General features: G+C 38.7%; 5 protein-coding genes across 6 annotated transcripts; 2 read left to right on the forward strand and 3 right to left on the reverse strand.

Moving 5' to 3' along the window:
- Positions 1-725: 725 nt before the first annotated feature.
- On the reverse strand, positions 726-8,964 carry LOC136243258 (protein phosphatase 1 regulatory subunit 7-like). The gene is made up of 10 exons (XM_066034781.1): positions 8,848-8,964; positions 8,747-8,796; positions 8,631-8,699; positions 8,448-8,578; positions 7,823-7,985; positions 1,381-1,455; positions 1,295-1,336; positions 1,146-1,250; positions 1,013-1,099; positions 726-963 (listed from the first exon to the last, which is right to left on the reverse strand). Exons 1-10 carry the CDS (start codon positions 8,921-8,923, stop codon positions 790-792), a joined length of 972 nt encoding a protein of 323 aa, XP_065890853.1. The 5' UTR covers positions 8,924-8,964; the 3' UTR covers positions 726-789.
- LOC136243260 (ubiquinol-cytochrome c reductase complex assembly factor 1-like) lies at positions 8,944-13,680 on the forward strand. Of its 2 annotated transcripts, none has more exons than XM_066034785.1 (8): positions 8,944-9,092; positions 9,144-9,248; positions 10,010-10,079; positions 10,127-10,184; positions 12,837-13,026; positions 13,077-13,120; positions 13,179-13,257; positions 13,522-13,680. In XM_066034785.1, the coding sequence occupies exons 1-8, from the start codon at positions 9,009-9,011 to the stop codon at positions 13,615-13,617; spliced, it is 726 nt and encodes a 241-aa protein (XP_065890857.1). In that variant the 5' UTR covers positions 8,944-9,008; the 3' UTR covers positions 13,618-13,680. The 2 variants fall into 2 exon arrangements, with proteins under 2 accessions (XP_065890857.1, XP_065890858.1); XM_066034786.1 differs by lacking the exon at positions 8,944-9,092 and adding an exon at positions 9,318-9,438 and having other exon boundaries at positions 9,161-9,248.
- On the reverse strand, positions 13,582-15,749 carry LOC136243253 (uncharacterized). The gene is made up of 3 exons (XM_066034777.1): positions 15,469-15,749; positions 14,698-14,816; positions 13,582-14,640 (listed from the first exon to the last, which is right to left on the reverse strand). Exons 1-3 carry the CDS (start codon positions 15,685-15,687, stop codon positions 13,677-13,679), a joined length of 1,302 nt encoding a protein of 433 aa, XP_065890849.1. The 5' UTR covers positions 15,688-15,749; the 3' UTR covers positions 13,582-13,676.
- LOC136243250 (DNA ligase 3-like) lies at positions 14,273-23,207 on the forward strand. Its single transcript, XM_066034765.1, has 23 exons — positions 14,273-16,120; positions 16,180-16,236; positions 16,287-16,466; positions 17,393-17,544; positions 17,601-17,687; positions 17,729-17,808; positions 18,045-18,122; positions 18,178-18,325; positions 19,831-19,986; positions 20,039-20,107; positions 20,161-20,223; positions 20,272-20,351; positions 20,516-20,603; positions 20,648-20,761; positions 21,253-21,340; positions 21,396-21,538; positions 21,583-21,657; positions 21,708-21,854; positions 22,564-22,594; positions 22,645-22,751; positions 22,802-22,887; positions 22,938-23,019; positions 23,066-23,207. Exons 1-23 carry the CDS (start codon positions 15,835-15,837, stop codon positions 23,141-23,143), a joined length of 2,475 nt encoding a protein of 824 aa, XP_065890837.1. The 5' UTR covers positions 14,273-15,834; the 3' UTR covers positions 23,144-23,207.
- LOC136243256 (G-protein coupled receptor 157-like) lies at positions 23,132-25,154 on the reverse strand. Its single transcript, XM_066034779.1, has 3 exons — positions 24,362-25,154; positions 23,406-23,624; positions 23,132-23,348 (listed from the first exon to the last, which is right to left on the reverse strand). Exons 1-3 carry the CDS (start codon positions 25,085-25,087, stop codon positions 23,184-23,186), a joined length of 1,110 nt encoding a protein of 369 aa, XP_065890851.1. The 5' UTR covers positions 25,088-25,154; the 3' UTR covers positions 23,132-23,183.
- Positions 25,155-26,011: the final 857 nt, after the last annotated feature.

Raw genomic sequence — 26,011 nt, forward strand, 5'->3', positions numbered from 1 at the left:
AAAAATATATATATATATATCTAGTGAAAATTTGGCCCACACAATTTGATGCAGAGTAATAGATGCAGAAACACAGGCTCCACTCACAAATTTAACAAAACACATATAGTGGGGCAATACACACAAAAAATACAGTAGCCCCCTAGAACCTCTCTGAATTAAGGACACAATAGAAAAAACCTCCCGGTATAATAAGGACAAAAATTTTAGTCCCAACAGGCCTGGTTAATACATTTTTACCTCTGAAAGAGGAAAACCTCTGTATTACAGCAAAAGTGGCCAGGTCCCAAAATGTCTGTAATAGAGAGGTTCCTCTGTATAAAGCTGTGAAGCTATGTTTTTGGTGCTTTGCAATATTTGTCCTGCCGGTAATAACAATGCCAAATCACCTCATTGTGAAGTCCTTGAAGCAGAGCAATAGTTAGTAGCAGAGTGCAGTTCATGTGCATCATGAAGGAGTTGTTATTGACTTCTTTGTGATTCTTGTGTCTCAGTCACAAGATGGTGCTAAATATAAAACAATGAAATGCATCCAATACAGACGTAGGATCTCTCTTAAGAACCATAGATCACTATACCAGTACTTCTCAATAAAGGACACTCCCATACTCCTCTGTATATCAATACAAAGTTATATACCTCTGAAAAAAGGACAACCTCCTCATTACATTAAAATCAGTTGTTCCCTGCTTCCAAATTGTGCATTATATAGAAGTTACAAACGGTATGGTCATTTGTATTATTTATTAGTAACAAACATAGAACTCATTTAATGGATGTAATAATCAGTTAGGCACAAAGTGTTGCATCAATTTGTGTCAGTGATGGTAATATTAGGCGGAGCTTGTTACGATACTGGTTATCCTTGGCAATAGGGTTGTTCTCAAAGTAGACAGTCTGGATATTAGTGGCATTTTTTAGCAGCTCTACATCTGGCCACTGGTCCAAATTGTTGTTGTTGAACTACAAGAAACGTCAGTATCCTAAAGACATTAACGTTTTATGACTTTACCCAGAATTCTTCTAGTTTGGTCAAGTGAGATATGTTAGATAATCGACTAACGCTATTTGATGCCAGGTCCAGTGTCATTAAATTAACCTGTATGTTAGCAACGATTAGTATACAAGACGTGATGGATACTCACATTGTTATCAAGTCCTTCAATCACTTCTACACCATTGTGATCAAGATAGAGTTCTTCCAGTGAAGTTAGCTCACTAAGTCCTTTTAAGACTGTGATACGATTGCTCTGAAAATACCATTAATAACATTTCCACTACAATGATAGCTCACCTGCATTGCTAGCACCTTCAATTTCTTCAGCTTATCTAATCCCTATTAGTGCACACCTGGTTACAGATAGCAACCAGTAACCTGACCTTGATTTCAGTGATCTTGTTTTTACCAAGGAACAAGCTCTCAAGGTTTACAAGATTGTCAAGTCCTTCAATTTCCTAGAAACAAACAACATTTCTTTGCTCAGTTTCAATACACACTTTGATAAAGAGAGATAAATGTAAACAAATAAAAAGCTATTCAAGTAGTTTTCAATTCCACAACTATACAAGAAACCACACATTGGTAGAGCTTTGTATGCTCTGGGGTTTCTGACTCTATCAGTAACCACCACATTACATACCATTGTTGTCCAAATGACTTTATATTTAGTAGTACAACAGAAAATGTAAAACACAAAATAATCTTATGGTAACATATTTCTGTGCAACTTGGTGTACAGTCCTTGGGAAAAATATATCAACGTCATAGGAGTTAATTATATATCAAATATGCAGCTTTCTATTACTGGGAGTTTACATGAAATCTGAATAAATTCATACCTGTTGCATATTGATCTGAAATCAAAGCAGATGTCATACCAATGGGACACTGAATACAATAAAACATATTGTCCAGGCCTGAATCCATAAGGATATGAATGATTAATTCATAAAACCTTAAAGCTAATATTGTTAACTGATAATCTGTACCCTTATAGATTAAAGGTTGGTAGTTTCCTTGTTTCAGTTCTCTTGTCTGCTATATTGATAATGTACTCTTGATGATAGTACTGAACAATAGCAGATAGCAACGTTGATATATAACTGCACAGTACTATGTAATCAGTTTTCACCATTACCAATGGTATCACAAGTTAACATGTAGCTTTATGTAAACACAAACACAAACGCATGCACATGTATTGTGGAGGCTGTAAATCAGAAGCAAAATACAGATGATGCTGTTTCTATTTCTTCCCTTCATAATGAATGTTATGAAGCTTACACTAGTAACCGTGGAGGGATGTTGACGGTTTCTAGGGCCAAAACCTTACAATATTACCTACATGACAAACCACTCATCAAGAATGCTATTGGACATAATGAAGACTAGAGTAAACTTCTTTACAATTTTATTACAAATTGTAAGCAAGCCAATGAGATGTTGCTAAATATATAATGTGTCTAGTGAGGTGTGACAATAATAGTGTCAGCATACCTGTGCGTGTGCCATATTTTTTAATCAAAGTCAAATACTTTTACTGTTGCGTGAGTACACTTTGCATTGCATGTGGGTGGTTGGTTAACAGCATTAACTTTTAAGTTGTCTGTTATTTTGGTTCTTTATTGGTTATTTGTCATTTTGGCTGACTGACTGACTGACTTAACAACTGATCAAATCCGGATATCCTTCTTGTTTGCATATTGGGTTACTAGTTCTACTTGCGTTGTGTACTTGTGAGTGGGTATGTATCAAAATTCTATGGATTGAGCAACTTGATATCTGTGTTGCTTCATTCGCTGTAATGTGCTTTGTGATTGAAGTTGTGTGTGTTATAAGTACATCTATAGCAGTACATAGTGACATCATGCACACCCCACACAAGAACGTGAGATGCATAACCACAGTGGACGCATGTTATTGACTCTTGTCACAGAAGCAACACCTGTTGGCAGTTCCTTGTACACAATCAGTATCCCTTAGTGTTTGTAACATGATCAGATCTGCTTGTTTTATATTGGCACGTGTTAGACACAAGATTAACAGTTGAGTTTGGCAGAACCACATTATGTTAGGTACCTAGCACCCATTGCTTGTGCAGTCACCAAAAGTATAATGTGTATCTGTAGTGAATGATACTGGGAGAAAGGTCACTGATTGTAAATTATAATGCCATAAAGTTGTTATTTAAATCAAGTACAAGGTGAAGTTTTACCCCTGTTGACGAAACTTTGAAAAACTTGACCCAAAAATTACTATGAGAAAATTAGTATTCTAACTAGTGAATTCACAATAAATCAGTTCTCTGTATAAACAGTATCATACACAAGTACACAAAAAATTGGAATTTTCAACTAGCATAGCACAATGATAAAAAGTACTGAAACAAGCTGGAGTAGAGCACGATGTTAAATCACAGTAAAACAATAAGAAGTGTTATATCCCTACTGTGCTCAAGGTACCATAATGAAAATGCACAGTAGGGATATAACACTTCTTATTGTTTTACTGTGATTTAATATTATGAAGCAGTAAGAAGCCAGGGTGGACAATAAATTGATTCTCTACGCCAAGAGGCAAAGAAGACAATTACTTTAATTAGCAACCTATTAACTACATATTGAAGACACCTACCTTGACAAAAAAAATGGCTACAGCACTTCCAATGTCCTCATTGCATACCACTTTTAGTGGTATGGCTACTGGCAGGATCCCTTTCCTTGACCATGTGTGTAGGGATTCCCTTGTGTTGGTTTCACTAGCCAACTACACAGCTTTACATCACACATACACTTAAGGATTCTTTTTGCAGAAAGATTCGGACCAGGTCAAAGACCTAATATCCTACAGGGTTTGTCTGGAGGTTTACTCACCTGACCTAGAATTAAAGACTTGTGAATGGGCTATCATGGGTTAGGGGATGGTAGTAGAGGGTGGTGTGTGTATTGACTTGATGCTAACTCTAAAATTTGTCTGGTGCTCAATTATGAGACAATCACAATACACATATCAATGATGACTCAGTGGTTGTGTGAGTGAAGCACATCCTAATAGTCTAATGTTTACCAACCGTAATATATATCCCCCATGCAGAAACAGCTTGGCTGTAAAAAAAGGGTGCATCCATGTAACTAGCAATTGAAAGAGCTGATATCTGGAGTGGCCAAGAATGAATGGTAATACAAGGCAACTAGAGCTAAAAGGAATATGTTGGGAATGAGCAAGACTGAATGAAGAGCGCGAGTCAGTGATAAGGGTTCAATATTATAACTACAGTTTAGAGTTAGTTGTATCAACATTCATTCTTGGCCAGATCAAGATCAATATTCATTCTTGAAGATCAACATTCATTCTAGGCCTCCTTTAGTTGTCAGTTACTTAATATTTCATAGACATGACATGGCCTTATTATACAGCTGGAGGATTTCACTTGTTTTTGTGAATCAAATGAATTGATATAAATTGCATCATGATTATATATCAATATGTGATTCTGTTCTCACGTTCCTGTAAGATGCAACTTATGCAGCTGTGCAGGCAACCAGACAGCCAGAATTAGTATAAATAGTGAAATGACTTCTATGAACAATCAAATACCTTCATTAGTAGAAATAGTGATATATATATGTATGTAGTTATTGGTAAAAAAGGAGCTATACACAATGGCGGCAAACATTCCACACTTCAAGATGGTTCAGTTAAAAAGTTCAGAACTTCTGTGTACCATGTAAACTATGGCTATATCACCCCAACTAAATTATAGTTTGCACACAGAAGTTGTAATTATTAAATCTGTATACATTTGGCTAGTGATACATATCTATTCAGTGTATGCAAACATTGCTATACTACGCTTACATTTACAGCTTAAGGACTCATCTTCTTCATCATCAACAGGTAACAAGTCTTACTCCCTATGAAGTTCCCAAGTGAAGCGAGCAAGGAAAACAGTGGATAAAGGGAAGTTTGGCAATAAAGTCACACAGTAGCAACAGACATGGATGTCATCTATGCTAAGGAAGAATTTAGTTCTGAACTACTCTAATAAGGCAGTCAACTACTCTAAAGAATATCAGCTGTTGTAAGTTGCTTCAGTTACACAGTGAAAACAGTCTAAGAGTGGTTGACTGCTTTTCTTGAAACTTTTACAGTGACAATGCTTGTCCAGGTAGTCTTGTTCAAAATAATTGTTTGTGGTAGGATTTCAAATCACTAACTTCATGGAAACGCCTGGTACCACATATACCAATATTAATTTTTCAAAATCATAGTAGTAATATGTTAATAGCAACAGGAGGCAAGCATGACTGTACGGCTTCATAATCAAAGATTCAGGGAAGGAGAGAAAAAATATGGTTGGGCATGCGTGACAGAAAAGAATTGCCAAACTTCCTCGGTACTGATATTCCTTATAATAGGTGAGTGACCAGTATGTGATGTTGAGTCGCACATCCATGAGCTGAGATGTTAAAAATGGTAAACATCACGGGTATTGTGATGAGAAAACCACTGTTACATGCATTGCAAACAACTCACAGTGGCTCACACATATTTATTTGAGGAGTGCGCTTTTTATTTTCTTGGACATGCGACACACTACCATGAATCTTGATCTGTACGTACCACAACTAGTTTGATAATTTTTTAGAACTGAGTTTACACAATCATGAACATCACAAACACTTGATGATTCTGTTACAATAGTTACCAAATAGCCCTGTCCATCATAAGACCTAAAGAATTCAATTACGTGTAATTGCGAGAACGTCACGTCTGGAGTACTTTCCACAACTGGAGTCCACTGTGGAGAGTGCAGGCCTGCCAACCTTCACAGATTTACCATGACACTCACGATTTCACTACCAAGCTCAAGGTCTCACAAGCAGTAGGTCTAAACTCACGGATTTTTAGTTAAGCCTACCAATTCTCAAGGATCATCACCGTAAAAACTCATGATTTCTTTCACTTTCAAGCTCAGGCCAGAGTCAAAGCTCTCAGAATGCCCTTTACCTAGCCTTTTCAAGTTCTCAGGGGATTTCCCCAGGTATGTAATTGTGGTACAACTAGGCAAGATCACAGGATTATAAAGGCGGACGATGTGGTGTGGATTTGCCTTCGGCCTTCTATTTAATACCAATACATTGGAGAGTATTTGGAGCAAGATCTGGAGTTCATTAGCGGCCAGAACTCTGATCAGAATACCAACTCTGAAGCGCTTGGTTTGCACATCACACAAGAGACCCCATACAAGAGCACCTGCTTTCCTGGGTTTGTAGCAAATATATATTATCTATGCCTATACAAATGGTATGTTCTATGTGTTTGGAGTATTTTATTTGCTAGGATGAAATTGACACATCTCTAAGTCATCACGTAATATTATAAGCACCTAGTGACTTATATCAAGAACATTCCATAGTTCGGTCACGTGTTACAACTTCACAGCAATAAAAGAGTAAATGTTTCAACACAGTGACTTCCGAGTAAGTACATTTAGCGGGTGAAATAACACTTGTGCACATATTTACTGCAGGTTTAGCTATTCCATGCACAGATTAGTGATGCACAACATGTTTTAAATGCTATATTGATGCCCATATGAAGATGGGCATGTGTATATGTGTTGCATGGTAAAGGGGGCTGTTTCAACTTGCTGTGTTTGCCTATAATAATTTGCAGACACAGCAGTCCATTCTGGATGTCAAGACCAAGTTTCAAGGTTTTTCTGTTTCCTAAGTTGGCAGGCCTGAGAGTGATATTATTAACATTTCTTACTAAACCGACCATATAGTTACGAAAAATCTTTATAACAGTAAGAAACTGTGGTTAGAGAGGTAAAGTAACTGAGAAATCCTGGAAATCGCTGTGTAGTGTGTGGAAATTCTAAAGCGAAAGATCCATCGGTTCCTTTCCATCGTCTCCCATGCCGAAAGATCGATCTTAGCAAAGGAACTACTGGATCAAGGAGTTTGAATTAACCCCGAAGCGCATCAGGAGTTGTACTTGCGTCTGTTGTCGACATTTCAAGAATGGTGACACAAGCAACAAGCCTGACAAGCATTTAGGGATGTGATCTGATTCATCAAAAGAACAAGAGACATAGCCAGAGCAAAAAGGCTTGTGAAGCGAGAACGTACCCACCGATTTCGTGCTTCACTGCAGTGCTTATCAGATATCAGCAGCTCATCAGTGACAGAACAGAAGAAATAGTACCAGACAGCATTTCGAAGGTTCTGGAGATCCGAGAATGCCACTGCCAGAAGCCCAGTAATTGCAAGTGTTGTAGACCATTGAGAACAAACTGGCAGGTTATTAATACATACATAGCTAGTATAATACATCCATGAATCACTCTGAAGTTTGCTACTTTTTAAAAATTGTATAACTTGCAGCTACTTTGATCTATCTTCGTGCAACCACCACCAATATGAAGAGAAAATAATAACGTTTTTGTGGGCTTCGTATTATTAGAATATACAGTAGCATGTGTAAGCAACTGTTGTTAGAAATGACGTATATTTGTATTAGCTACTATTGAGAAACCCGTAAACTGCCGTAATGATGTACTCCAAGTGTAGTAGTTTCTTCTTAATTGCTCACTTAATGGCTTCGCTGCTTATTTCCTCTTATGATGGACAGGTCTATTATCAGCACAATTTCCCACCAGAAAGGAACCAGTCTAGCCATGGATTATGAAACATTTCGTCAAGAATGAATGTCTCCTTTGACTTGGTGACATACAACACACAAAGTACCTGATCCATTGTTCAGTACATCCATAGATAGTATTTTATACCCCCTACTACCTATGGTGCAACTCACTCTTATTCGGTTGTCTCCCAGCTCCAGCATAGTCAGACAAGTCAGCTGCTCTAACTTCTCAATCTTCTTCAACTTGTTGTTTATCAGGAACAGCTTCTCCAGTTTAACCATACTGGACACACCCCCAATAACCCGAATGTTGTTAAATGATAAATCCAGTGACCTAACAAGTTAACACAACAAGGCATAGCACATAATCCCTGTAGATCAGAGGAGGTAAGATGTGGATTGTGGTTGTGCACCGGTTGTTTAAATTGCTCATGTGAATCTCAATACAAAACCAAGATCACTGGATATTTAGATAGTGCTTTAAACTTCAAAGCCATGTCTTTCGCCAGGGACTCTTTCTAAACTAAGTACATTTTCTTGAAGCTTACATGAAGTGTTGTCTAAAGATCTACTGAGCACTAGTGAACCCAATTGTTTGCTAGCTTGACTATTGAGACTCACGTGAAATACCAAATAGTGGTATGCAATTAAAGTGAGTGATGTGCAATGCATGTTCTACCCATAACCCAGTTTTTCTCTGCCATTATAAGCAGATGATCTGAAAAAAGGGACCAGGTACAAGTGATCAAAATTTCTGGAGAAAAGGCGATGTGGCTATATGAGATGTAAGACTCACTCTAGGTTAATCAGTTCCTCCAAGGAATGGATCTCTTTTACTTCGTTGTCATAGACATCAAGCTCTTTCAGAGTGGTCAGGTGGGTTAACCTGTCCAACTTGCTGATCAGGTTTTGTCGCAATGATAGACACTATCACATTACACACATGATCACCAGATATCAAGTGAGATCATGGACACACCTCCACTTTGGTGAGCTTGCTCACTCCCTTTGGTATCTTCTTCAGTTTGCAGTGAACCAGGTTAACCTCCTAGTAGGGGGTGGAGTTGATGTACGCAAACACCAGTACACACCTACCAGATCATCCTTGTTGAACTTTACAACATCTTTTTCGTCATCTTCACTGTCTGTGACGTCATTACGACGTGATCACGGTATTCATACAATCAATACACAACCTTGTTGATCGTTATCGGAATTGCTACTGTCTTCGTCCTCACTTTTCGTTTGCGCTGTCACCTTTGCTTCGGCCATTACCACCTTTAAGACGCAGGCGCTTATTTCATGAGAATGTCTTGAAACATTCGATTGTGGGTTTTAATGCACTTCAATTAAAGTTATGAACACTTTGCTGCTACGAACTACAGGACTGCGTGCATTTCCACGCATCTTCACTACTCGTGTGTATTTACGATGCTATACGGTACACGTGATGCTAGATGTCACTGCGATAGTAAGATTATAATCCATACAGGTGGCGGGAAAAGATGACAATCCTGTGCCTAGCGAACTCCGCGATAGCCCGGTGAAGTCTAGGTTGTTCCGGTTCGCGTACTGGGCACTCAATTCACGTAAAGCAGTAAGTGTACTCCCTGGTGTGTCCTTGTATTAACCAATGACAGAGATGCCAACTTCTGAACAATTTTAGGAGTGAGATCTCAAACATTACCAGCAATGTGGACCAGACTCAAGTGCAGCTCCAGGATTTTTGGTAGTGAAGACCAAAAAAAAAAAGTTGCTACATGCTCAAAGTACAAAAATACGCACAGGTCTGTCCAATTTTAAGTACAGGGCTAATTATGAAGCAGATCAGGTGTGAGAACTAAGCTGAAAGAGTGAGGGTTAGGTGTGAGAGCATGAGATTACTAGCCAAAGAGTGAGACTCACGCCTAGTGCGTGAGAGTTGGCATGTCTGCAATGGCCCTGTATGCAACAATATTAGCTACAGTACGAGCTGTAGTATTAACATAGGAAGAACTGTTGTGTTGTACATGCTACAAAATCACCTGATATCACCATGTATATCTTATATCTTGCTGATATGCAGTTAGCATTTTAATGGTTCAAGAGTGCACAACTGCAGCACTATGAAACTTGTCTACTGTTATTCTAACAGGACAATTAATAGCATAGAAACAATTAACCAATTATTGCTTACACACTCAAATACTCGGAAATATCTACAGAAAGTTTCCCCTATTGGGAATGTGCACCAAATTCCCACAATGTTCAGCAATTTCCCACAATGGTTTTGAATTTTTTTCCTGTGTATACATGTAGATGGTTTATTGCACTATTTCCAGTGTCAAGGTATTTCTACATTCAATGTTGTTACTGTAGCATCTAGAGGATGCAGCTGTAAATCTCTACCATAGTGTAAATGATGTTAACATGAGGGAGTTCTTTACTGGTGGGTAGTGTTTTCATGGTAACCAGTTAGTGTGTATGGTCATGCAGTGTGTAAGATGCCAGACACTTTCCAATCATTCTTCACCATCCATCTGTTACACTTCTGGTGAGTAGAGCTAGTTTATGTGATGGAACAATTTAAACTTTTGAGCTAATGATTACTTACCTTTTGTCCTGGGAAAATAATGGCACACACAATGTAGGTATTAATGTAGGTTATCAGGCCTTCATCTAGGAAATGACTCAAGGAGGAGTTTTTATTAAAATAATACGCAAGATTGAGATACTCTAATAGAGCAATCAGTAAAAAATGCTCTATTATTATTATTATTTATTACAGGTAATTTATAAGGCTAAACAGCCTGTTACACCTGATCAACAGGTAAAAAAAGTACAAGTAGACTAATTACATACATTTATACATAGTGTTAGATGAATATTGGTCAATCAATTTCTTAAAATCATCAACTGATGCTGCACATGCTACTTCTTGGGGTAAATTATTCCATGGTTCAACAACTCTTCTTGTAAAAAAAATATTTCCTGGCATCTGTTCTTGAAAAATATTTAAATAGCTTAAATGTATGACCTCTGTTATGGGTAATGGGTGAAAAAGTAAAAAAATCAGAATGGTCTATATCATACTTATCATGTAGCATATTGTAGACTAATAGAACTGTAACACTATTAAGACTCTTCCACTGAGTATGATAACTTGCATCTACAGCATCCCACTTAGTCTGCTAGGATTTTTTTTGCAAATTAAAATTCACTTGGTCCAATTATGACAATTTACTTTAGGCACATAGCTGCTGAACTGTCACTAATCCCTACATGCAATTCTTGATCAATGTAGACCACTTGGAAAGTATGAGTTATTACTATGATTTAGATATTTGTGCATAAAACTGCTCTATAGATAGTATGTCAAACTTTTCAGCCCTGAAATATGTAAAATGTTTATAGCTTTGCAACCCCCAGATCCCTGGCTACCTACTACCATGATCATGGTGCACTCCTCCTCCACCCCTGTATGGTGTAAAAACCTGTGTGCTTATCTTCATGGCATCTAAATAATGTTGTGTGTTTACTGTGTGAATGTGCTTATCATGTGAATGTTATATTAGGGAGTTTGTCTGTGTCATAAATAATTAGAGTAAATTTACGCTATATACTAAGATGTACTTATAGTTACTGATTAGCAAGAAATTTTGACAAGTGAAATATCAATGAATTTGTCACTATATCAAAATGATTGCTGGCTGCCCATGTATAGTAAGTGTTCTGTAGTTTAGTTTCTTGTTAGGGCACTTTCTACAGCTTATCATCCCTGCTACTGATCCATGCAGTAGCAATTTAAGCACCTTTAAAACTATATTGTAACTGTCTATTTCAACTAATTAAAAAAAAGTATACCCAATGGTTACTGCCTGAAAACTGCCACAATAGTAATTGCATGGTACCTATCTCCATAATCTTTTTTAATCTTAATTATCACACAGCCCTATGGGGACTTATTGGGGAGTGTAACTTGGTCTCATTTCTGAACCTCTACTGTTACCCCTTAGGTTTTCCGAAGTCAGGTCACAGGGTATCCGTTGACATCATTTTAAGTTAGTAATGATTACTGTAGTATGTTCACGTTGAGCTGAACCCTCAAAAACATTTAATAACTCATGGATGCAATTACACACGATCTTGAAATTTGGCTCATTTGTAGTACTGCTTGACCCACTAAAAATATTTCAAAATCTTGTTGTTCAAATGTTAGACATAATATTTATGGTCAATCAAAATTTTCACAGTGCATTTCCTATGGGGAAGCCATATAAGTACAATGTCCAATACAGCCCTTTCCCGAACTTGTAATGGAGCCAAACCGTACATGTCTGTTGTTGACACCTTTGCTGTTACCAATATTTGCTGTTACCAATAATCATCTGGTTGGCTGAAATGTTAACTCTGTTGAGAAAAAAATCAACTTTTAATTTTTAGCCATTTTTCAGGATTCAGCTCAACGTGAACATACTATATGCCATGCAAAAATCAAGGGGACCCATATGAGAAAATGGAACTTCTTGTGATTGTGCACAATTGAAATCTGTGGAAATCACTATACTGAGTTCAAGAGTTACTTTTATTGTTAGCCAATTCAAGAGCGGTAATAAAGGGGACTGGGTTACCTCTGCAGTACAAACCAACGAATAGCTGGAGCTTAATAGTCCAGCTGATATCACTAAGCAACGAATAACATAACAAATACACCACAGCTTTCTTATTTTTGCCAGTGTTCTTCAGCTTGTAACTCATTCTTTCCTCATGAATTCACAAAGATATCCTGTGATTATACAGAAAATATTTATTCAAATGGATACCCTCTGTATGTTTTGAGGCAAGCACTGGCTGTTAGGCTTTTAACAAGGGTCACAATTAGTATGATATAATGGATGATTGTTCCACTGAAGACATAGAGGATTATTGTCTATGACTAGACCAGATAATGGAGTGGATACATGCAGTACAGCTACATCACTCCCACACAGAAGTAGACACCACACTTGCATACACCATCTGGTTACACATATCATGAGGTTTGGCCAATCAGAATTGCAGGAGTAATCCCTTGAGCTGTTTACTCCAAATTTCCAATACAATTTGCAACTATGAGTATGCTTAAATCAAAATCGAAAAAGTATCTGTGAGCATTTCTTAAGGTAGTACTGAACTTAATGCATATCAAGAATATGTTGTCCTATAGGATGTGTCTAGTGCGTCTCAACAAAGAGGGTGATGATGGTGCAGCCATATCAAAGTCAATGAGCAAGATTTTCTGGCAAGATATGAGGGATCGTATGGGCATGCTTGGTCCGATGAAACCCAAGGTTACTAGAAACAACAGGAAGATTTTGGACAGTCAGTTCTTCATGGATATATTATCATACGATGAGGTGTGTAGTAAATAGGATTACACTATTGTCATGGTGACATCACTTTTCAGGCAATTGTATCACATGATATTGTGCTGGCTTCAATTATGTGGAGGTGGGTGTGGCTTTTAACTAGGCATGGTGTGACTATTAACCAGAAACAACAATTATAGGAAGTTTTTGTCAACCTCTGATGCAGCCAAGGCAGATCCAGTGTTGTTAGCTCTATTGGTTGAGTACGTCAGGAAACAGGTCAGTGAAATCACATGTACCAGAGGTCATTGGTCATGTGACATCATGTGCTATCGGAGTGTGCCTTAGTGTCAGCAAAATGCACCATGGGACACTCACGAGTCCTACCACATGCTGATCATGTGTGCATGCTTCCAATTTATATTCTTGCCATAACACCAGTCAAGACACTGGCAACATGACTAAATAAAATCACATAATGGCATATGACCATTCCCCCTCTGGCAATGCTATATAGTTAAATTGTAATGTTGCACACTGTAGGTACATCATTTAGACCACATTAGCTCTGAGCAGTTACTAAAGGATGGCAAGATAACATGGTTACCATTAACAAGTGATCATTACAGTATAAAATAAATAATTCAATTCCGACAATTATTACAATAAACAATTTCATCATGTAGGGTTAGTCAGTGTTAAGTATAGGGATGGTTTGTAAAACGTGGAGAGTCTATATCACAGACGACACACACCACGAACATCATTAATACCAATATAGTGTGCAGTGCAGATAGGGCACCCAGTAACCATCGTACCACAGCAAAAGTGTCCAAATGTATCACCATTTCTAATCCCTGCCATATTTGTGTAATTCTTGAACACTGCCGCCATGTAAATACACACGGCGTTCTTTCATTTATAATTCCATTTGTTTCCCGCAGCCTCTGTCCAATATTGGGGTGGTTTTGTGGCCATGGTAACAAAGGTGTGGTTTCTTCTGAAACTTGTAAATGTTCAGATGAAGTGCTGAAGCTATTTCTTGACGGTAGATTTTTCTCTTTCCGTTTAAACTGATACTTCTGCCACCATGTGCCCCAGTTGAATGCTTGTGCAAATGTCAGAAACAATACACCAGTAAATAATCCAAAAAATGTCTGCCCTTTATTCTTCAAATCCTTCTGTTCTACTAACTGGTAGTAAGCAGTGGAACAGGCAAATATCAAGTTAAGGATGAACATTATTGTTTCATAAAATAAAGTCCACGAGTAGTGCAGTGGAGTGTCGAAGGTTTCGTAGGTGTTCAATTTTAAGTACTTGCGGATGGCCATTATTAGGTAGGAAACACATGTTATCTCTAACATAAACCAAATCCACCACCCCCAGTAGAATTCTGACCACTGTATTTGCCCATTGAGGTTCTTGTTGGCATAGCTGATGTTCCAGTTGGGGGTTTCCCCACCCAGATAGTACACAAGGCCCATCCAGCTTCCAGACAGTGAGTATTGCCATCCTAATCCCATCATGTTGAGAGCATAACCAGCAGGGCCAGTCCATAGTAATCCTCGTAGTGACATACCAGTGTACTCACGCAAGTAGCGATGCTCGTAAGTCCAGTTGGCTTCTGACCGGCCAAGTGCCCAGTCAAACACTCCAGAACGGCTGTGGACATGAACACATGATATACCACTATATAGTATGCACATAAAACTATCTTACCTTAAATATGACGTGGGACTGCTTCCGATATTGAAATATGTTCCCCAGCCAGTGTAGAGGCTGAACCAGGTCATGAGGAATATGATGACTGATGCACGAAAGTGCATTGACAATAATAGCTGTAAAAAAAGTAGTGTTTCTTCAAACTCTGAGAGTATAATAGACTGGTTACTGGTACAATTAAATTACCTATAGCTCTCAACCTAGAAAGTGGGGCAGGTGTGAATGTTGTTCCGCTAAATAACTATGGCAAACAAATTACATAAGTTTCCTAGTTAATGTTGCTGCTGTTCTAAAACACTTGGGCTGCACTTTATCATGAGGTACACTGTAATTGTATTATGGTATGTAACTGTAAATACACCTTGTAACAGCAAATACACCTTGTAACAGCAGTACAACAAAAAGCACAGCCACTTCACCATTGAAACACACATAGTTTCACTCATGATTCAGTTAAACACCACACTGTTTTAGTTTAATTAACTCATTAACTCTTTGTAATCAATCTATGCAGTTCTCATAATGAATGGTATTAACAGGAGACTGTACAACTGGGCAATAGCAAACACTGCATAGAATTTTAACATTTCAGCCTGTTAATAATATGAGAGTTTCAATAGTTTTGCATTTATCACCTATCATCAACTCTTTTGTTACCAGTATGTGCAAACTGTACATGTGGGTTGCACAGTGTGTACATGTACATGAACTACACTCTCTCTGTGTCCCTAGTACAATGTACAACACATGCCACTCTACAAATCTTACCACTAGTGCTGCAGTTGGTCCAGCCATTAGCAGTCTGGAGCGTATGTGTGCTGACCAGTAGCTCACATTGACGAAATGGTGCATCCCGCCCCTCGCACGATTAAGCACTCCTCCATTTAATGCTAACAGTACTAAGAGCAACAGCCAGAATGCAGAAAATACTAGACGAAGTGGAAAGACCTTCCTCGGAGGCGCAGCGATATTAACACGAGCTGGCATTTCGAAGTTAACTTCTGTTCACTGGTCATGTGACTTTAAAGTTGGCGCATAATTTGTTTACAAGCCCAATAAGCACCTCTAAAATTTAAGTCATGTGGTGTCCGCTTTTTAAAGTGCGGCTTTTAATTAGACGTAGTGATAAGCACTATGTCTGAAGCGAGATACTGCGTGGAATACGCTAAGACTGCACGGAGTAACTGTAAGAAATGCAAGTCCACCATTGACAAGGGCTGCTGTCGTATCGGTAAGGTAACGACCAATCCCTTCAGCGATGATGGGGGCGATATGAAGGTGTGGTACCACTTGAGCTGCATTTTCGAGTCCTTCACTCGTGCCAGAGCCACCACTAAAAAGATAGAATCACCAGCAGACCTGGAGGGTTTCCCTACCATCAAGGACGAACACAAGGAAGAGATTAAGAAGCTGATCACAGGTGTGTGTGTGTGTTTGTTTATTTAACTGGTACTGTAAGATTTATCTTTGCTTATCCAGCGTTCACATCTACTAGTAAGACTAGTGTTGTTAAGAAGAAACGTGATGCCCCAACATGTTAGTAGCATTTTGAAATATCTTGTTTTTCTATGGCTATGTTTGTATAGCATCTACAGCTCATGCTAGTTCATCTGAGTCACACGGAGCCACTGCTTCCAAGGATGCAAAAGTTTTGGACAATTCGTTTATGCAATTTCGTCGGCTATGTGGTGATTTGGAGCGAGAGTCCAGCCACACTAAAAAGACTAAACTAATAGAGACATATCTTAAACATGGCAACAGTGGAGGTTAGTAGTAATATTGTGTAGTGAATTAACAACATGAAAAGCCTTGTTGTAGAGTTGGCAATTTCTTTGCCTTTAGCTTATTCACAAGTAAATGTTCTTTATAAACTTTATATTTCTTTTATTTATTTATTATCAAACTGGGTAGGCAGCACTGCTGAATGATACACCCAGGAAGAAAAAAAAAGAAATACTTTACAATTAAGTACTAACAGTATGGTATCCACTGTCAGTTACCAGTTTTACTCTTATCTGTGTATGTATCAGACATGGGGCCAAGTACATGAGTACTTATACTTACACTTAAGTACAAATTTGAAAGTACTTGTACTTTACTTAAATACTTTCTTAATTTCCCCAATGTACTTGTACTTATACTCAAGTACTTCACTAAGTACTTGTATGTACTTGAGTATTTTAAGTACTTGTAAGTACTGCAAACATTGTATGTAGTTTGTACACAGTGGGTGTACAATGAGAATAACAAAATTGTATGAAGGTGCAATGTACAACTACTTGCGATTCTTCTACTGCCTCCCCAACCATACTATGTATCATGTTGCCACGATTAATGATGTCATAGCTTTCTAGCAAACAAAAACAATGCTGCTGTTCAAGAGGCAGTGCATTTTAAGAGTATAAGAGAGAGAATGGTTGACAAAAACCTGAAAGTATCAACCCCTCTAGGCACACTTACATACTACAATACACTGAATACAGTGTATATTTTACTACAGCAAAATGTACTTGTACTTTACTTAAGTACTTCCAGCATGTACTTGTACTTTACTTAAATACTATCTTGAGTGCTGCAGGAGTACTTGTACTTGTACTTGGAAAATTCAAAAGTACTTGTACTTTACTTAAGTACTTTTAAATGTACTTGGCCCCATGTCTGGTATGTATGTGCTGTCTGCTTGCATATCCAGATGGGTTCCATGGTGATGTCTATCTACTATTCAAGTTGTTATTACCGGGGGTATCCAAGAGGGTGTATAATTTACAGAGCAGACAGATTGTCAAGCTACTCAGTCAAGTGTTCCACTGTAGCCTTGATGACATGATAGAGGACCTGGATCAGGTGACTCAGTGACATCTGACATCATAATGATATGTCCCTCTCACATTCACATGTAGGGAGATGTTGCAGAAACTGCTAAGAAGTTCTTTCAGCAGAGCACAACTTGTCCTCCATGTAAAACAAGCACCCTGTCACTGCAAGAGGTTTGTAGGTGGGGCTGGTGCTCACATGATCTGTTGTGCAGGTAGATGATATGCTAGAACAGCTCAGCTCAGTAAGTAAGGAAGAAGCCCAGGTGGCTGAAATGACTAAGATTTGTCGCAAGTTAGTGAACTGTGTGTGAGAAACTCTGACGTCCTAGTTTCAATGTCAAGGCTCTGGCTACATAAACTTTTGGCTTTTAGCCTTCTTGTTGGTCTCTAGTGGATTTTTTTTGTCTTATTTCCAAGGTTAATTTGGACATTCATCCTTACCATGGAAAACATTGTGTTACTTGAGAGTATCATTTGAGAGTATCATTATAAATGGAAGTTCTGATCCCCATTCTATTATTCCATCAGGTGCACAGCTAACGACTTGTTGTACATCATCCGACTGATCAAGCATGACCTTCGTATCTTTGCCGGGTCTAAGATCATGTGAGCACAATGTGATATCATGTGATGCTTTGTGATCACAACCACATATGTACAGATTGGATGCACTTGGACCAAACACCTATGCAGCATTTCAGGCATCCAATGATCTCAGAGATGTGGTACAGAGAGCTAGGAAGAGTGGTAAACTTGATCGGCAGCTGAGCATCAAGGCCTCCCTGATGACCCCAGTGAAGCCCATGTTGGTATGTGTAATGTATCACTGTGCATGTTGTAGTGTTGTGTGTAGTGTATATTACTGCATTGTTTTGTGCATCACTGTGTCTACACTCTACAGTATGTAATACTATGTATTGTGGTGTGTAGTGTGTCACTGTGGCATTGTGTCAAGTAACTTGTCACCATTTTGCGTATAGTGTACTGGATGCTGAACCCAAATGGTCTCTGTGCCAAGTTGCTAACTTGTGCATTTGCAGAATGACACAAGAAATCTTTTCCCCGCACAAGAAAACCCAACAAACAAATTATTATGACACAACCATATATAACTAAAAATTAGCCAGTACGCACTCAGTGTTGTTGACCTGATTAAGCCTTGCTTCCTACATGCACTGCAGCAAGGGTGGTTCCAAGTGTTCCACCCTGTCAACTTCTTGGCTAAGGTGAAGCCAAAATCAGTTTATCACTAAGGAAACTACTTATTGTATAATGCAAAGTAATTTTCTTGGCTGAAATAATCTTAATTATCTCTTTGTTTTGCTGCAAAATCATCCGAAATTGCTTCTCCAGTGCATTAAGTGCTAAAACTGGTTATCGTTTGTTAGTGTCTTTTATAGTCCTATAACTGCTGCAGTTGTAGCAATATTTCTGCAAATGCTTTAAACTAGAGGTGTACCGATATTCGGATCAGCTACAATATCAGTCACCGATATGGTAATTTTTACCAATATTGGTATCGGTACAGAACAGCAGGAGGACCGATATTGCTACTGATAATTATACAATAGCAATAGTTTGTACAAAACGGATTATGCATTGGTTTTCTACATTATTCATGTGGCTCTTTAGTGCCAGTGGCTTCTGTTCACTGTGAAAGAAGCTATGAGAAGCCATATAAATACGCACGATTCTAGTGTTTGTTGCAAAGCTTGTCACAGGCTTTACAAATGAAGCAGTTATAGAGTACCTTGTGATAAAAAGAAGGGTCGCAGGATAACCAAGGAAACTTGCTGTAACAGCTTTCTTACAAGCCATTAGAATGTGGAGTAATGCAGAAATATCTGTTTAAGGCTTTATGGAAGCATAAAATGTTTGTGAGTGCCTAATTGTCTGGATTGCACAATAGAAACCCAAGCTGTATACGACCACAGGCAGAGTATAGCAATGAATACATGCATATGTTGTTGTAGGGTAGGTAAATGTACACTTTGAACTATAATGCAAATATCGCATCGACTATCAGTTATTGGCTTCTTTTGGTGGCATCAATATCGGATATCGGTACATGCCAAAAACCCATATCGGTACACCTCTACTTTAAACATGATCTTTTCTCTCACATTACCATGGCTAGCTAGCTAGACTATATTGGATGCAATTACCATGCCTCAGAGGGAAACCATTCTTTGTGTGGATTCTCCCCTGAAATATGAGGATGGGTGGGATAGGAAAACTGTAGTTTGCTGATATTTTTGTTGTCACGTGCAGCTATAATGAAGTAGTAAAACATTAAATTACTGCCCATTCTCAGGCGGAGGCTTGTCGGTCTATTGGTCAGGCAATGAAGAAATGTCCCAATGGAATGTATGCTGAGATCAAATATGATGGTGAGAGGGTACAAGTACACAAGAATGGTGACAAGTTTGAGTTCTTCAGTCGCAGCTTGAAGCATGTTCAGCCACACAAGGTAATCACTTTCTCCCTCACCCCCACCCCTGGGAATCACTATGTCACTACAGATAGAGTTCGTACAAGACTACATAGTTAAGGCTTGTCCTCATGGTAACAGCATGATACTGGACAGTGAGGTTAGTCAGCATCCATGCCAACAACTAGTTCACCACTTTTTTTGTTTTTTCAGGTATTAATGGTTGACAACAAGACAGGGAATCCCCTGCCATTTGGTACTCTTGGCGTTCACAAGGTATGATACTATCATATTAACTTTAGTTTTGAGTGGATTATATTTCAGAGGACTGCATTCAAAGAAGCCACTTGTTGCCTCTTCATATTTGATATTTTGTACTTCAATGGAGAAAACCTAATGAACAAGTCAGTCTCATCTCTAACTATTCACTTAATGTAGATGTTAGAATTTCAATTTTAAATGTGTTGGCAATGTGCAGCATTAAATCTCAGGCCTCAGAATTACTCTCTGTGATGTGTTTAATGTGTTGTAACCTGGGAAGTCATGTTGGTTCTGATATCTCATATAGGTCAATCAAAGAGCGACGTGCCTTGTTAGAAAAGAATGTCAAGGAAATATCCAATCACATCATGCTGTCTGAAATGACCATGGTTACGGTATGTTGCCAAGGTAACACCTTCCCAATGACTCTTTTGGTTAGGAGCCAAGTCAGCTGACATCGCTGATCAATCATGTGATCCAGCAAGGCTTGGAGGGACTAGTACTGAAGAACGTTGATAGTGTGTATGAACCAGGGAAGAGGCACTGGTTGAAGGTTTGCTCCTATCTGTGATTTACTGATGCTTTATGTACTCCATTCATCCATGCAAAATATCATGTTTTTTCCAAAGAGTTGACTGCTGGTCAAAAAATATAGAAAAATAGTAATTGCAGGTGAAACAGTCCTGCTTATGAATGTTAATTTCTTGACTTTTTTACCTAGTGCCCTCAAATCCTCAAGAATGAGGACAGTAGCTTTGGTCCCAAAGTAATCATTTGATATATACACTAAAGGTATTCACAAGCTCCATTGTAGACATACTGTCAAATGCAGTACTCACAACAAAACTTTAGTTGTTGATAGAACAGTGTTGTGTTGTATGAGGTCCAGATGTACATATGAAAATGTGTGCAGCAAAAATGATTGGATAGAGCATACTGTTAATAATAGTGGAAAGGCCACTATTATTAACTCTATTGCCTGTACATTACAATGCTGCTTATTCTTGTGCTGTAGCTCTACCCACTTACCACGTATTTCTGCAGGTCAAGAAAGATTACCTGGAAGGAGGGGCTATGGCTGACACTGCTGATCTTGTAGTGTTGGGGGCTTACTATGGGACTGGTAGTAAAGGTGGGCATGCCTCACTAAATGGGTATGGTTGCCATGTGATCACATGATGCTGCAGGTGGGATGATGTCAGTGTTCCTAATGGGTGTGTACGACAAGTCATGTGATCAATGGCGGACTGTTGCTAAGTGTGGTAATGGCCATGACGATGCCACATTAGAACGGCTCCAAGATGAGATAGATGTTATCAAGATCTCCAAGGTAACAAGCATCACTATGGTTACTGCTGTACAATATGATATCAGGACCCCAGTAAAGTGCCGTCATGGTTACTGATCAACAAGTCATTACTCCCTGATTTTGTTGTGGCCGATCCTAAGGTAGATCATGTGCTCCTGGTGTGGGTATATCACCATCACTATGACAACAGACAGCTCCAGTATGGGAGATCACTGGGGCAGAGTTCTCACACTCTTCAACTCACACTGCAGGTGGCATATCAATAAGATTTCCTCGTGTCACTAGGATACGTGACGACAAGGATTGGAGAACCGCTACTGACCTTGATAGACTAAAGGTGAGAGGGTAGCTAGGGTAACCATGTCCCTCTGATACTCTGAATGATTTATCTAGAACCGAGTTCATTTATCCTGTCTGTGCTGCTCCTAAAAGCCATTTCTATCTACCATTTCCATTCGATACATTATAGCTAGAAAATAACCTGTTTATTAAGGCCACTTGTAATATACCAAAGTACTGTCGGTGTGAAGAGTCTTTAATTTATGTAATTGGCTACTTTCTGACATTATCTTGGTCACACTTGTATTGGAGTACCTACTTCATTTCCCCTGTAGCATTTCAAGAAAATTGTTCAAAACTAAACATGTGACTATTAGTAGATGCTTCAGTTGGTGTTATATACACATGTGCAAAGCACTTATTGAATTTTAATACAGTGTTCATAATTTGACCCTCTGATTTCCTTCAGTAAGCTTGTGTTGTAAATGAATGGCGTGTGTGTGCGTGTGTGTGCGTGTATGGAGGTTGGTCACTCATCATAATCGTATGATGTGAGTTTATGCAACTAAGCACAGTGCCAGGTGTTAGGGCATTTTTATAAGCTGGGAGCTTTGTGCTGAGAAGGTTCATAAATTGTAGGCTACATGGATATGTGATTTGTCCTTGGCATGGAGGGATATGAGGTGTCATTCTTAAATTTAAGATCACAAGGACACGTGACCAACTTTCTCAGGTGTTTATTTGTTTTTATTATCATCTTGTTACAGACTCTTTACCAGAAATCTGGTCAAAATACTGGTTAGTACTCGTGTGTTCAATGTCACCACGACTACAACCAATCCATGCAGACTTCAAACTGGACACTAGCCACACCCCTCAAAAGAGGCCAGCATCTACAGCAGCATCACCTTTCCGAAAGAAACCCAAAATTGCTAGTAATCCTACTGTGAACAATGTGAGTACTTAGCATGTATTGTGTGGCTTATTATCTTACAAATACTGTAGCCATTAATGGATCTATTTATTGGTAAGAAAATATTCATCTCATCGGAACTGACAGATTATCGTCAGCTAAGGAGATATATAATAGCGTTAGTCATGTGATCTCACATGATCTTGTGTCTTTACACATGTGATATAGATATGGTGGTGAGTCCATAGAAGAATTTCAACGAGATGAAGCCACTGAAGTTATTTCTTCTGATCCTTCAACCAGTGGAAAGGTACTTAATCATGTGATGCACACAACATACAAGCTTTTCACTATAGGATCATGTGAGTCCTGACTGGGTGTGGCAATGTCTTAAAGCGAGTAAACTATTGGAAACATCTTCGTATATTTTATAATGTGTAATAAACATAATGTCACACATGAAAAATTGGAATGTTAGTTTTGTGTTGTGTTATAGAATCGATTGTATTGATTGCGCTGTATCGCAGATGATTTTGGAGTAGGCGATTTATGGCAGCTGAACAATCTCTCTCTGATCTCCTTAGTAGTGAACACGTAGAGGATGAGATTACCCCATCCCTGGCCACCATCACCAATCCCCTGTGCAAAAGTGATGTCATAAGAGGCGATGTGATTATGACATAATCCATGGCTCACCTGTAAATAGCCTAAAATGTAGAGGAAGATGGAGGCAGGTTGAGATATGCAGTGATGACAATCAGTCTTATGTATGGATGATGCTACAATGAACTGCACTGTGCCCCACATCCGCAGCAGGAGGAACATGACGGGAATATATATCAGTTTACGATCAACTTGTTGAATGGCTGTAATTACACCCTCTGACAAGGAGATACGATTAGCAGCAGTTTTAGTCTGCAAGATGTAAATACAAGAGTACATGAGGCCATGCAATGTTATGTTTCTGGTCCTATTAAACTAACCACCCAAAACTGACCAGGTGGCCAGTCCCTTTTTGATGTTTAGTGCACAGAACATTTAGCTTTGTTTCGGCATCTTCACATAAATTATAAATCCAGTTGATGTTTCAGGACAGATAATGAACTAAAATTTTGTAAGTCAATTTCTGAAAGACTGGACTATTGTAAATTTCAAAAGATGACAATTGAAACATGTAACAGGAGTTCAAATCAATTTGCAAATTTTCAAGCACTGATTTTGTGAAGATAGACAAAGTGAAAGATCTTTCAAAAGCTGAAATATGGGCAAAGCTATCTTTGAAAGTTCATGGACAAATTTTGGGCATTATCTATATATACCACTCGAATCATCATATATCAGCATCTTGATTATATCACTGCAAAGCCACAAACTGCTTTCTTTTTCAGTGATTGCAACCACTAAGTAAGGTCTGCACGTGATTGTGCAATACCCAAACGATTAGGTGGCAGGGGACCAAAAACATAAATTATAACAACACCCAGGGAGAATATACAAGACTTGCATTGCATGAAAAGGAACTTTTTCTTGCAAAAATATTAACAAGATACATTTGCATAACAAGAAGGGGGACATATTTTGTTGCAAGGATACATGGTCTTGCAAGCCACTTTTCCTTGGACACAAAACACCCTAATAGAACACACACACACCTCATGACGGACATGTAGCTTGGTTAAAAGGTACAATAATACCACTGCAATGTATGCTGCCACTTCCCACAGCTTCCCTCCAATCAGAATCAGCAACACTTCATTCCTCTTCTGTGACTGTTCACGAATATAACACCATGTTGAAACTGCCACTGATGAATACCCCAGCTCATCTTTGCCCAGTAACACAGCTGTAATAATGAGGGGTGTGATCCAAGCTAGTACATGATAAACTGGGAAAAGTTTTCCAGCTAAGACCACCTTCTCTTTGACAATAGTGATGTAAAGGTGGAAAGCTAAAAATGTACTCCACCAAAAGCTGGCCATTGAAGACCACGTAGTTATGCAGCTCTGTAGTACACAGGCACGGGTGAACTGTTCACAACTCACGTTAACGTTTCCGGAGGTAGTGTTGTGCTGGCTATGATAGTGTTGTAAGTAGTTAGAGCTTCCAATAACATACCCCAGTGCGGTGAAAAAGTCCGCCAGACTGAGGAAGACAATAATTTGCCGCGAGGTACTACGAATGTCCGACCATATGAAGTAAGTGAAGATGATGAAGAGTGAAGAAATGATTGAACAACTACTGGAGATTAGGGATACCACTGCCGGTCCATCTCTGGCTGCAGCAATGGAGTCGTAGTTGAATTGGTCACACTTCTCACTGTATGTAGCTCCGGGACAGACCTGTGTTTGGTTCACAATACAATCCGATTCTGCGTCCATCTTAAAGAAGTTTGCAAGTCATGCAACTTCACGAATTGTTTCGTGTCTAAATTAACCCCGTAGCCGGGGGAGGGTTGCTTTAGAGGTTTTCGGAAACTCTCTAATAGAACGTTCAGTCTGGTTCAGTTCGCCATCAGTAAGATGAAAAGGTACTGATAGAAAGGCCTTCTCTCTAAAAAAGACAAACTCCTAAGTTGTGTACGTGTACACTAATCCACCTGTCTATTGTAAGCAGCCTCGGCACTGTGGAATACTGCATGCATGTCAGTTTTGCTGTTGATTTGTATGAATATCTCATCAAGGAATGCTCTTTACATTATTGATCACCGCCCACATTCTCCATAAGCCGTACATATAGCTGTACGTAATGTGCTACAGTTAGCTAAATACACTTGTATACTCTGATGCATAGATTATATCTGTATCTGATGCTGGGAAGTGGCATGGCTTTTGCCTGGCCAATCTACCAAATGGGTTCTTTAGGACGGTCTATAGCTTGCGAATAGTCAGTATTATTTCTGCATTCTCCTATTAAACATGTTATGTGCACCACTGACAATAATATTGATAGGTAATCTATATGTTGTCACTCCTACAAAATGACTCACTATTTTATTTTATTTTATTTATTAATGCTTTACAGCAGTCTGTAGGACACCTGGTCATACAGCCTGCTCAAAGACTTTAGCTACTTAAGGTGTGTTTGAAAAGTTGGAGAAAGGATAAAAAATCCATGACTGGAACTAGGTAGCCTCGAACCTGCAGCCATCCAATTTACGCTCGAATGCTTACAGGAGTCTACCAGGTGGTCAGGATGTTTTCTCCTTGTTATTTTCATGTAATTATGGCAAAGGCTTTGTATATATAATACTTTGGAGTTCTGTCTCCCATATTTTATGATTAATTATACTGTAAGCAGTGACA

This window comes from Dysidea avara, chromosome 13 (assembly GCF_963678975.1).
Source record: "Dysidea avara chromosome 13, odDysAvar1.4, whole genome shotgun sequence".
Taxonomy (NCBI): Eukaryota; Metazoa; Porifera; class Demospongiae; order Dictyoceratida; family Dysideidae; genus Dysidea; species Dysidea avara.